At 31.4% G+C, this 13348-nt stretch overlaps 3 protein-coding genes across 3 annotated transcripts; 2 read left to right on the plus strand and 1 right to left on the minus strand.

The window, feature by feature from the left end:
• Nucleotides 1–2263: 2263 nt before the first annotated feature.
• Nucleotides 2264–4975, plus strand: LOC105765620 (uncharacterized). Its single transcript, XM_012584812.2, has 4 exons — nucleotides 2264–2642; nucleotides 2742–2863; nucleotides 4430–4603; nucleotides 4728–4975. Exons 1-4 carry the CDS (start codon nucleotides 2418–2420, stop codon nucleotides 4843–4845), a joined length of 639 nt encoding a protein of 212 aa, XP_012440266.1. The 5' UTR covers nucleotides 2264–2417; the 3' UTR covers nucleotides 4846–4975.
• Nucleotides 4976–7259: 2284 nt separating this feature from the next.
• LOC105765621 (oleosin G) lies at nucleotides 7260–8000 on the plus strand. Its single transcript, XM_012584813.2, has one exon. It carries the CDS (start codon nucleotides 7374–7376, stop codon nucleotides 7857–7859), a length of 486 nt encoding a protein of 161 aa, XP_012440267.1. The 5' UTR covers nucleotides 7260–7373; the 3' UTR covers nucleotides 7860–8000.
• A 3763-nt stretch (nucleotides 8001–11763) lies between these two features.
• LOC105765622 (uncharacterized) lies at nucleotides 11764–12243 on the minus strand. Its single transcript, XM_012584814.2, has one exon. It carries the CDS (start codon nucleotides 12241–12243, stop codon nucleotides 11764–11766), a length of 480 nt encoding a protein of 159 aa, XP_012440268.1.
• Nucleotides 12244–13348: the final 1105 nt, after the last annotated feature.

Genomic DNA, 13348 nt, shown 5'->3' on the forward strand with positions numbered 1-13348 from the left:
CTGGTCATGGGCTAGGCCACCTGCCTAGGCCCGAAAGTCCGCCCGAAAAGTGGGAGGGTTGGGACAAAATTATAGGCATGAAAAATAGGCTTAGACAAAAAAAATAAAGTTCATTTTCTAAATAGAGCAGGTTGGGTCGGGCTTGGATTTAGCATTATTAATTTGGGTAGAATTTTAGGCTCGTTTTCTAACATTTTACAACGACTTGACTTAGCTCATGATTAAGCCTAGTACTAATCCAGCTGACAAGAAGCAAGTTTTGCTTTCATTATTTCATTTCATTTCCTAACAATGGCCTTTAAATTTTAGGAGTCCTTTTCATATCCTTTCCCATTTAAAAAAAAACCAAATTACATGTTTGTCAACATTAAAACATCCTTCAAAAAAAGATCAGACTCACCAATTAGGTATTAATTGTTGAAAAGGATTTCTATAGGGACAACCATTGCTACCCATTAATTAGTGGCAAAGCTTCGGAAATTAATATATATTTTCATGAGAATTAAAATGCAGTTTCACCATTGTACTAGTTTATGTTTTTATGAGTTTTTAAAGGGGTTAAATTAAAATTCTAGCAATTTTAAGAGGTCAAGCTATAATTTTACCATATTAACTTAAAATTTTATAAATTTTAAAGAGACTAAAGCAGTAGTTTCCCACTTTAGGGTTCCCCTTGCCATTAATGTTGGTATTTCTTACTTGATATTTTATTGGTTCAATTTTTTCTTCGATTTTAAGAGATTGGTTCTTAATCAATCCAAGTTTACAAGAAGGTATGTACAAGCTCTCGTGAGACTAGCTATCCCCAAGTAGTAGGTTTGCTAAGTCATGGTGAATCGTTGAGACATATCAAAGGTCTTTGCTCATTCCTAACATGATTGTGCAACGTCTATGTGACAAATTCATTTCAACGGGTAGACATAAGCCTTGATTCTCTTTAATATTTTTAAAATTATACAATACCAAAATTAATATTTGAACTCTCAATATGATAGAATTTTAGTCAAAACAATGAAAAAAATTATATCTCATCCTCTTTAAAATTTATAATTTAAATTTGACCCTAAAATAAATCTGAATTTTCCAAGGCGCATAACAAAGTCGATATATATAATTTTAATTACAATATATATAAATAAATATTAATATAATTTTGAAAATCAAATTCCAAAGCAACCTAAATTATTTTTAAATAAGAAAATCGACCATGACATCCCAAATTAAGATTAAGGGTCACATTGTTAAAAATAAATAAATTAAGGATCACATAATTTATGTGGGTCGTGCACGTTTATGTCACAAAATAATCCAAGTGCTCACCTACTCTTATTTTTACAAGGCAGTTTCCAAATATTTTAATTAAGCTGCCTAGGTAATCAGTTTCCATATTTTTTAATCACCCATTTTGGGTAAAGCCCAGATGGAGGAACCCATCAAACATTAGGAAAAAGAAAGGTTAAATTGTATTGAATTTCTTCAAACTATTGTTTAGATTTTAATTTAGTCTCTACATTTTAAAATATTTTAATCGAGTCTTTAAAATATTAGTATTATATTAATCAAGTCATAATCATCAAATTTGGTTTTAAATGTCAGTTCTAATCTAACATGGAGTTATAAACATATGTGTCTATCGTATGAAAAGTTTGGATATGATGTTCTAAAAACTAAACAATGCTATTAAAATTGAAGAGGAGTTAAATTTTAACTTGTCAAGCTCAAGCCCATACTATAAATACGCACGCGTTTACAATTTGACCCACGGATTCTGAATAGCTTTAAGTTACGATTTAGCCTTTAAATTATATCTTTCTTTCACTTTGGTACTTAAAACATTTTTTTGTCCTTTTATTTGGTACTTGAGCAATCATTCTGTCTAATTTTACTGCAAAAAAGTACCCATGTCCAATGAGAATGTACTGCATGTCTTATTTTTACTGCTAACATTTTTTTTTACGTAAAATGGGATGAAAATGATAGTCGAATATCAAAGCGAGACAAAAGATAATGTAGGTACGAAAAAGAACAGATTCAATTCAGAGGATAAAACATAACTTAAGATTTTTAGGTATCCTCTATAGTTAGACCAGAAACTTTGAGAATTAAATTAAAACATCATGAAGTTAAGGGACCAATTTAAAATCCAATCCATAATCTAAGGACTTTTGATGCTATTACCCCATAAAGGAAAAAAAGGAGAGAGAGAGAGTAGCCCACAGAAGGGTATCAACATGGTCATCTACATTATAGAACAAATCGCAAAAGTCTCAACAAAAAGGACCCCCAAAAAACTCATTTGAAAACCTCCAAACAATCCCCATTGTTTAGTCCTTTGCTTTTTTGACACAAATCCCATCTCTGAAAAAAAGGGTGTATATTTTGTCTCTCTCTAAGATTCTACAGAGAGAGGACACGCCATGGATGTGAGGAAAATAGTTGTCGTTGTAGAAGACGTTGATGTATCAAGGAAAGCACTCCAATGGAGTCTCCACAATTTGCTCCGTTACGGTGATTTGTTGACCCTCCTTCACGTCTTCACCGCCACTAAATCCACGAACAAAAAGAAAGCCAGGCTGCTTCGTTTACAAGGCTACCAATTGGCTCTTTCTTTCAAGGAAATTTGTAACTCCAATTTCTTTAATGTGAGTGAGTCAACTCATCCCCCCACCCCTCCCACACCTCTCAAATCACTGATTAAGAGACTGGTTTTCTTTGTTTTTTTATATAATATTGTTGAACAGACGAATATCGAGATGGTTGTGACGGAAGGGGATCAGGAAGGGAGGAAGATTGTGGCTATGGTGCGTGAGATTGGAGCTTCTGTCCTCGTTGTTGGTCTTCATCACCAGAGTTTTCTTTACAGGTGAGTCAACTCTGGTTCTTGTGTTTAATTTTTGTTTTTGGTGATAACCCCGTTGGGAGAAGTTTTTTTAATGGGCCTGTTTTGGGGGGTAATTGAGAGTTTTCTAGGAAGGTACAAGAGAAATAGTCAAAACTTTCATAAGATATTAGGTTTGTAAATTTCAAGACCTTTTTTTTGAGATTGTTGATTAAATTGATTAATTCATGATGATGATTGAGAAATGAGAAAGTAGAGGGACAGTGAAAATAGGGTTGTTTGAGTCGACCGATTGGAGCATGAATTGGTAGGGCATGAATTTGTTGAACTGTACTTTTAATTTTATTTTTAATAATTTTTTTAATCGGATTGATTGGACTGAATAATCGGTGGCCTAATCAGTTCGACAATGGGTTCGATTCTGAAAACTTTAGGAGAACAATTTTAGGAGTGTCATGTAATTGTAAAACACATTGCACGATCAAATCTAGAGATAACATTCTTAAAAAATGTAATTATAAATCCCAAAAAGACATTTTCATATAACATATTAATTTTCATAGAACGTGAAACGAATTTAGTATTAAAAAAAGGGCATGGACAAGCATGTGGGTATGTCAATGGTGAAGAAACAGCCAAAATAATAAGTTTTTGGGTCCACTCGGTTTTTGCTAGATGCAGAGTTTTTTCCTTTTTACATTAACTATTGGGGTGCTTTTGACAAATATAATAATATAACTTAAAACTCCCTTTGTCACTTAGCAATGGATAAAAAGTTCCCTAAAAGCCTAAAGCATGGGGGTGGTTCTGAAAATCATGGCATAATCAAAGTGGTTTCTATCCACTAGGCTAAGATTTCTTATATTGAACATAGTTTACCACAAATTCATTTTTTTTTTTTTCATTTTCTAAAGTACTTGTGCTTGACTAATATGGTATGGGGTTTGATATTTTGGACTATAGATTAAGCATACACGTATTCAACATTCACCCGAGTCCAGATAACATTTTTTTATGCAATTGTCTTCTCTCTTGATTGTTTGAAAGTGGCTCCTTAGAATAAAACAAATTGCCCCAAATCCATAGTTTGCAATTAGTTTCTGAATTTCATGATATGGAAGACTACACAGTCTGCTCTGCATGGTTACATATTATGTTGGTCATGGTGCTCTGCATGGATACACGTATTCAACATTCACCATGACCAAAGTTAAAAAGAGGGTTAATATAAATTTTGAACCTTAAACTTGGTAATTAGTAATTAGGTCCACTTTGGTATTTATGTTTTTTTGTCCACTTTGGTAGCTTAACTTGACAACTAGGTTCATTTTGGTCCCTAAATTTAGATCCCATCAAGATTTGATGTTGTGGCACAATCTCATTGTGCCACATCATCATAATTTTATGTTTTCCAAGTTTAGAGATCAAAATAAATTTAATTGTTAAGTTCAGCTACCAAAGTGGACCAAAAAAATACAGGTATTTTAGTGAATCTAATTGCGAAGTTTAGTAACAAAAAATTACGTTAACCCTTCAAAAAAATTTAAAAATTGTTTGACTTGATTGAAATCAGTGTTTTGATTGGTATAGGTTGGCATTGGGCCAAGACAACATAGCAAACAGCTTGAGCTGCAGGGTACTTGCCATCAAACAACCAGAATTGTCACCACCACCACCATTGAGGGCCAAGACCAGAGAAAGGCTACCACCACTTGACAGTTCAACTACCATGGACTTTTCCCAAATTGAAATTTCTGGTTTGCAGTAAGTTTTAAAAAAACCCACCATTTCTTTTTCTTGCACTCTTCTTTGTGTTTATGTGACAAGCTTTCTTGGGATATATATCTTGCAATTTAATGATTTAAAAATGGAGCTAATTGATTTGCAGTGTGCCTGATATTCCTCCACCAAAAATCCCATATAGAATCTGTCCAAGCCCTTCTGCAATTATTTGGAGACCAAGAGGGTCAAGGAAAAAAAAGAGCTGTTCAAATGGAGGAGCTTGATGTTTAAACATAGATTATTTTATTGTTATTATCGTAAATTGCACATAGTTTGTGAGCTAATCCTTTTAGCATTTGAGTTTGTTTTTACACAATACACCCCCAAAAAAAATAACAGTGGAAATTGACATCATTCAACAGTGTTTCTTTTTGTCTACTTTGATCACTGAAAGAGTGATTTAATCATGTAATTATTTTTTATCATCTTTTAGTATTCGGTTATCAGATTGGATCTTGATTAAATTCACTAAATCAATTTAAAATTTATAAGCTAAAATATGTTGTAGGTTCTTGTATTTTTACAAATTTAGAATTTAGTTCTATTTTATTTTTAGAAATTTAGTCTCTTTTTTTATATTTCAAAATTTAGGTACAATTGTTAACACTATTAATTCTTTTTGTTGAATTTGCTGCTAAGATATTTTGAAATAAAAATAATTAATTTGGCAGCAATATAACTAAAAATGATATTGTAAATAACTATAATTATAGGACTTGAATTTTGAAATATAAAAGTAGGACTAAATTCTTATAAATAAATATACAGGGACTGAATTTTAAATTTTAAAAAGCACAGGGACTTATGATGTATTTTAACCTTTTGTATATTAAATAATCTTTGGTGGTACGGATTATGTTTATAAAAAGAAAGCAGTTAATGTTTTCAGGTTTCACGCAATAAACTAACCCAATAAATTAAATAAAATGGCGTGCAAGAGATCCGAACCTTTTCTTTTTGAATTTATTTTTGAACTTAAATGTATATTTAAGTTATTAACGACCGACTTAATTTGATTGATATAAATATTATTGTCAATGCAAGAGTACATGGGCTTGAATGCACTGATGCGCATTATCCTTCTATTTATGACTAAATAATTTTAGATATTGTATCAAAAAGAGTAAATATGAAGCTAAAGTAACTTTTCCAGCAATTTTGAGGTTTAATTGTGATTTTAATATTTCTATTATGTTAAAATTCGAAATTTAATCATTTTTCTTTAATTTAGTATATTTTGATCTCTTTACTTTTATAATATTAACAATAAATCAAATTAACCTGTCACTTAAATAATTTAGATTTAATATGTTAAAAAAACAACAACCTAAATTTTAATGATGGTATTTGTTTTTATCATGCTTGATACAAATTGCCTATAAAATAAGCATAGATGTGTTTAAAATTTAATTCATTTATTTTTAATATGCTCTACGTCATATTCAGCTAGAATTTTATGTTAAAGCTAATGACAATGCAAATAGATAGACTCGATTGGTATAATATTAATATTTTAAAGATAATTAAAATATTATAAAATTTAAAGCAATTTAGAATTTAAGGTATAATTTAAAAATGTTTAATGCAATTAATTTTTTGTAAATAGAAGTGTGTAAATTTGAACGGTTGATTTAAGCCGGGGCTCCCCACCAGCCATTTTCTCAGTGGGCTCAATAAATCGATCCGTCAGCCTTTTGTAACTATTATAAGGCTCGACTGAGCCAGCCCAGCACCGAGTTTTAGAAATAGGGTAAATTGCATCTAAAGTCATTAAATTATTAGTAATTTTATATTTTTATCACTGAATTTTAAAAAATTATAAAATAGTATAATTCAGTTATAAAATTACAAAAGCAACAAATATTATTTTATGGATTTTTTGTTTTTTATGTATTTTTATATAAAATATAAAAATATATTGTCATAAGATATGAATCCAAGCCTAAGCATGATCTTAAGATACTTTATGCTTGCCAAACCCTCACTTGATCAGAAATATAAGCCTAAAAATTTGCTCAAACCTGTCAATATTTATAAATGGCTAATCCAAGCTCCTTTTAAATCCAACCATATTATTTTTAATTTAAAATTTAATACTTTTATATATATTATTTAATAATAATTTATATATATAGTACTCTTAACATTTAAAAAAATGATGTGTTATTAATTAGATAATATAAAACATTACAAACTTAAAATACAGGTCAGGCCAGGTCAAGTTCAAGCCTTGAATGTGGTTCATATTTTAAACAAATTTGTTTTTCTTTTGCTCAAACCTATTTTTCGAACCTAATATTTTTATCTAAACTCTCTTAAATTTCGAATAAGCCTTTGAACTTGAACAAATAACCCAACCCATAAATAGTTCTAAAACCGAATCAATTATTTATTTTTATCCTAATTTCTAATGTTTTACCAATTATGAATAATTCATTCAAGAACCAATTTAATCTTTTTATTCAAACCGATATGATGAACCCATCAAATCCGATTCCGAATATACACTAAAACTAGTGAAGTAAAATCAGTAAATACGACAATAGCCTTAAAACAATCTTCCAAAAAAACGAAAAATAGACTGCAAAAACTCCATGCCCTCTCCACGTATGTCCCTTGCATGTCTCCATGAAACTGAAACTTTCCCACACCTGTCACCCAACCCTAATCTCTCTCCTCACCTTTTAACCCCTTTACCCCCCTTTTCTCTAACCTTCCACTTCCCTTTGAGCTCTCTCAAAACGCCCCAACCATGGCGGAGCGCAACCCAGCCCAGCAGCGGAGATCCCCAACAGGACCTAATAACCCCACCGCCCCCGCCTTCTCCACTTTCTTACAAAGAATCCAAGCTCATTCACCGCACTCCGCTCAACTCCCCTTGTTCATCACCGCCTTGATTCTCCTACTCCTCACCGGGCTCACCGTGACCGTGACCAGTCTCGGCTTCATCTTTTTCATGCCATTGATCATCATTTCTAGCCCTGTATGGTTCCCTATAGGCGCCGTGGTGTTGATCGTTTTCGCGGGTTTCGCCTCTGTGTGTGGCTTCGGGGTTTTGTCGGTGGTGGGGTTTTGTTGGATGTATAGGTACTTTAAAGGCATGCACCCGCCGGGGTGGGATAGGGTCGATTATGCGCGGAGCCGGATTTACGATACGGCTAGCCATGTTAAGGACTATGCTATGGAATATGGTGGTTACTTGCAAAGCAAAGTCAAGGATGCAGCCCCTGGTGCATGAGCAAAATGTGCATGTATTTGGATCCGATTATAGCTGCCTGCTTTTTCTTTTACAAAGTATTTTTGTTTTGAATATGAAATTTGCACATCTTTGTACAACTTTACTTTTGATTAATGTGAATGTGATCATCCATATAATCAATCTCAATCCATACATGACATCAACATTTCCTTTTTTTAAATAATTATTTCCCTTTTCCTTATATTTTATAGTAATGGGTAGAAACAGCAAACTGATAAAATTTTTTTTTTTAAATTGAAGGACTTGCTGCATTTATTCCTAATAAAATTTCAATATTCAGTTGAGTTTTATTTCGAGAGGATTAAAAATTGTTTGACTTAAATTATTGTTTTTTAAAGATTTTTATCAATCGGAGATTAGAAAAAGAAATTATTCTTGAGGAGGGACTAAAAGATAATTTGATGATTTAATGAGGAGGCCAAAATCCTACTTGCCCTTTTAGCTACGTCGGATGACAAGAAATTTACACACACTTGCATATAAATGTGATATCAGCCATCCATCCGAGTTGAGGATAGAAAAATGTGAGCTCATTCTCACCCAAATCATACAATAAGACTTGTGAACACACAAAAGACACTTTCACTGCCATTAAATTTTCTAACAAAAATGTACTAATCCTCACACCAATATTAAATACTTGCCGCCATTAATAGGCTGCCTAAGTTTATAATTTTAAATTGATAGCCACAATAATTGCTTAATCTACATTTATAATATTTCAATTTCATATACGGCCCAAGTGGCTCCTTAGTTAAATATATATATCTTGATAATAAAATCAACTAACTCGGAATAATTTGAGATAATATAGAAATAGTGGGATCCTAATCTTGACAAGCTAAGGAAATGGGCCAGGCGATGCCCCTTGTGATTCAACATTTCTTGTCAATGATTAAATAATATTTTCATATATAATAAAATTGAATTCTGACCCGAATTCCGTTTAATCCCTTCAAAAGTGCATAATGAAAATGTAACACATCATTGGGCGAATACTTAAATTTAATTTTTGCAGACACCTTGATCCCTTTAGTGGAGAAAGTGATACCGGCCTTCGGATAATATGTTTTAGCGCACTCGAATCCTATCCTCCTACACTGGCAACAATACCCATGCCAATTAAACTAAAACTCAATTTATGTTATTTGGTTTCTTAATAATATACTTATTCAATTGTTTGAATATGCACTGAGATTTGAAGAATATATCCTTCAATATTTAATTATTATCTTCTCAACTATATTTTTATATTAAGCTTTTGGAATTCCTTTTAAAAATACCTACAATACTCATCACCTATTATTTTATATATTTTTCTTACTATAACATTGGTGTATACTTGGCATGCCCTTACCATTTAATTAGCTTGTGAAAATTTTGACTACACTCAGAGTTGACCACAATAAATTTCAAAGCAATTAGTAAAATACATATGGTGTATGATTCTAGAAACAAAATTTATATACAACATAAAATGTTTGAAGATGAATATTTTAATTTGCGTGACACAATAGAATTAAAGTAGAGTAGTCATATATAGGGTATATTTGTCATTTTGTCTCGACTTTGAGGATTTGATTCGAATAATTCGTAACCGGTTCACCCCATTTTAATTATAAAATTAAACGATTCAAACTTTTTAAATCTTACACTTAAATTTGACTCAAACTTAAAAGTGATTAAAATTTTAAAAATACAAATCTAAAATTTGAACCTCAACCTTAAATGATTTCAGCTCGAAATTATTTAAAACTCGAAATGATCCAAAAATTTTGAAATATAAATAAATCCAATCCTGATTCCAACCCGTCCAATTGATAAGTTTGTAGTTTTGCCTCTTTAAATTGTTTTCATCTTCTTCTTTTTTTATTGTTTGATTTTAACACTTCTACTCTTGAAAATAGAAAAAGTATATTTTTTACAGCTCCAAAATTTATGATTTAAGCCCTTTTTTTAATGATGTCAAAATGGGATTGGATCTATTGATTAAATCGAGAATTAATAATTTGATCAATAGCATAAAATTAACTACAGATTAAACCGAAAATCGAGACGAAAAAAAACTGACGACTAAACAAGTTAAACTGGTTTGTAAAATAATTTTAATTCTTTTATTAATTTTTAATTGTTGTTGAATAAATAGTAAAATTTATATCTTTGGTCCCATTTGAAACTTCATTTGGGAGGACGTCTTCAAATGTTAACTTTCTAAAAGGTAAGTGCTTTTATGTACTGTAAGGGTCGTTGTTGGGAAACCTCTAAAGGCATTGATTCTTAAAGTTTGAAAGTTATCTCCTTTTTTGAAACTTTCAACAACTAAATAGCTTGAGAAAAATATCTTGGAATCGAATTAAAATATATTTTGTAGTGAGTAGGCTAAGAATTCAACATTGTAACTAAATTAAATTATTACAAGCTCCCTACCCAAAGTACACAATACTTTAAAATCATTGTTTAGCAATTCTGGTTCAAGCATACGATATATTTTTTTGATATTCAAGTCAAATGACATTATGTGACTCAATGAATGTGTCGACACGTGCGGTCTAATAAAAAAATATAAATATTTTATTGAAAAAGAAAACCTCAAGTACGAAAGTGAGCATTAAAACCTAATCGAGATACCAAATTAGGAAAAATAATTGAATACCAAAATTAAACTCGGTGCCAAATAGGATATTAACTTTTATTAATAAATTGAGAAGAATAGGATTAAACCAACTCAGCTAGCAATTAACTTTGTTTCTTTAGTATAAGCTAATTTGATAGAAAACAAAAGATTTAATTATAGATTTCATCCATCTAGTTTATGAAATTTGAGAAGTTAATCCATTTACTTTAATTTGTGTCATTATACTTTTTTAAAAAATAACTTAAATTGTCTGTTTAATGCAAATTGTTGGACAGTTGATTTTTGTTAATTCCATGCTCATAACACATTGAAATACTTATTTTAGGTATACAATTCCTGCAAATTAAAGTAGATGGACCAACTTCTCAATCTTAGTAAAATATATGGATGGAATTCACGATTAGACCAAAACAACAATAAACACTTTACAGTTGAAATAGACATACTGAGCCCAACGCAACTTGCCTAATGCTTTGTGAAAAACACTTTAAAGTTGAAACATAAAAAATTGCTTAAATTCGCAGTTCACCAAAAATATATATATTTTTATTAATTATGGTGGAAAAGAATATAAAAATATATAATTTCTTTTGTTGGTTTATTTAATAATACTCAATTGCCACTCAACTATCTTAATGGGGGTTTGAATAGGCGGTGTGATGCGGGATGGTGCGTTTAGTTTACTTTTTATCTCACGCTATAATATCTAATCTCATCGCCACCACTGTTTTTAACTAAACGTAGGTAAATACACTGTCCATCCAAACCCACCCTTAATTGCATAATATCTATCGAAGTGAATACATAATTGGTTGGCAATTCCATTGTTAAGAATAAGATTAAAAATTTATAAAAACAAATTTCATGGTTAAGCTGTAACTAAAAGTTTCACCAATTTAATTTTATCCTTGCTTAATTCACAATGGAAAGCCAAGATAAACAATAAAAATAATATTTCCATCAAATAAAAGTAAACATTATATTATTAAAAGTTCTACAATGCAATTTTCCATTTTTTTTTTCTAAACCTTTGTACAAATACATTCAAGTAAAAAATAAAAAGAAAATTCTAGACGCAGAATTACCTCACTAATTTATAGAGAAGAGCAATTTTTTCTTTTAAAACGGGTTTTTTTAGCAAAACGAGTTCGTATCTCAACCATAACCACCAATAGAAACGCAACACGTAGCTTACACCAAGAGAGAAAGAAAGAAAGATACGTAAACTAAACAACCTTGACGGGTAGCCTAATCAAAGCCTCCCTTTCGGGTGAGGTAAGAAGGCAAAGGACTGGCACGCGGCGATCGAATAGGCAACTCGTCGAGTTGATTCCCTTTGTTATCGTAATAAATCACACCCGAAAAATCCAACGGCTGACATTTATCTCCCATCAAAATCGCCCTTTGCCATACCCCGCCGTCCCCGTAATCTTCCTCCTCCACGTGTTTCCCGTTTCCGCCGCCGAGCTTTTTCCGGTTCACCAGCGTGATCGCTTTGTGGCTTATCGTCGCCAAAAGTTGCTTCGGCATCGGCGATCTCAGCGGAGATTTCAGAGGCGATTTCGGCTCGTAGAATCTCGGAGTGCCGGAAGCTAAGCTGTTTTGTTTAGGCTTTAGCTTCTTGGAAAGCCGGCTAGCGCGCTTGGCGCATAGAGCCATGAATGAAATGAGGAAGCCGAGAGTAAGCCGCTGTCTGTGTGAGGTAGTGCCGTGTTCCGCTGAATCCATTCTCACTGAAAAAAAAAACTGTTATATTTTTTCTTTTTGAATAATGAAAGTTTTGGCGGGGTTGAGATAGTTGGTAATATATATAGAGGGGGGAGATGTGAGGGAAGGTGACCGGTTATAGCCGGTGAAAATTTCGTTGACCTAATAATTCAGTTTTGTAGGACCAAGAAAGGAGATACATTGGGAAATGATTTGGTGCTTCATTTCATTATACAATTCTATTTTATTTTTCTCAATACAATTTTTTTTTAAAAATTTTTCGTTCAACTTTATTTTATTTTTGATTGTTATCCTGAATGGGGTAGACAACGAAAATGACTTGTAATTCCATTAAATGTTGTAAAGGTTGAATCCAATTAATTCTCAGTTTTTTTTATTTAATAGGTTGAATTTAACATCAATACAATGAATAATTCCTTCTTTTTTGTTAAAATAAAATTTTGTTTTACTTTTTAGTGCTTTTCGATTAGATCATGATTTCTTAATTCAATCGATTGATTTGGTAGTCATAATTATATTATCGTTGCCTTTTAGAATTATTATCCATCTTTTTATTTTAACTTTAATTGATTTTAAAATTTTGTTATTATTAAGGGAGATTGAATCATTTGGAAGAAATTTTCTAAGAGTCCATCGAGAATTTGACCAAACCCCTGATTATAGTAAGTATTGTTCTTGTGTTGAGGTTTTATCTCTCACCCGTGTCATGAACTTTGAAGAGGATTTGGCTTATATATCATAGGTTGGTGGTTTGAGGCTAGGGGTGTATCTAGGGCCTAATAGGTGTCTCAGTCCATTAAAAATTTTCAAATTTTAAGTTAATAAAGGTAAAATTACACTTTATCCTCCTAAAAATGATAATATCCACCATTGTTGCTCAATGAACGATAATGCTAAAACTTCTCGGCAAAGAGTACAATTATAAAAATATAAAACTTATATATAAATTATTATGGTACTGAACATGCGCGCCGTTATAATATGCAATGAGAACGAAATCACTACAAAATGTTTCAAGAAAGTTAAAACACATAAAAAGGGGTAATTTTTTAATATTGAAATTTACAAGTACAATCATAGAGAAAAACAAAAAACCAACAGATAA

The sequence above is a fragment of the Gossypium raimondii genome, chromosome 12 (assembly GCF_025698545.1).
Source record: "Gossypium raimondii isolate GPD5lz chromosome 12, ASM2569854v1, whole genome shotgun sequence".
NCBI classification, from domain to species: Eukaryota; Viridiplantae; Streptophyta; class Magnoliopsida; order Malvales; family Malvaceae; genus Gossypium; species Gossypium raimondii.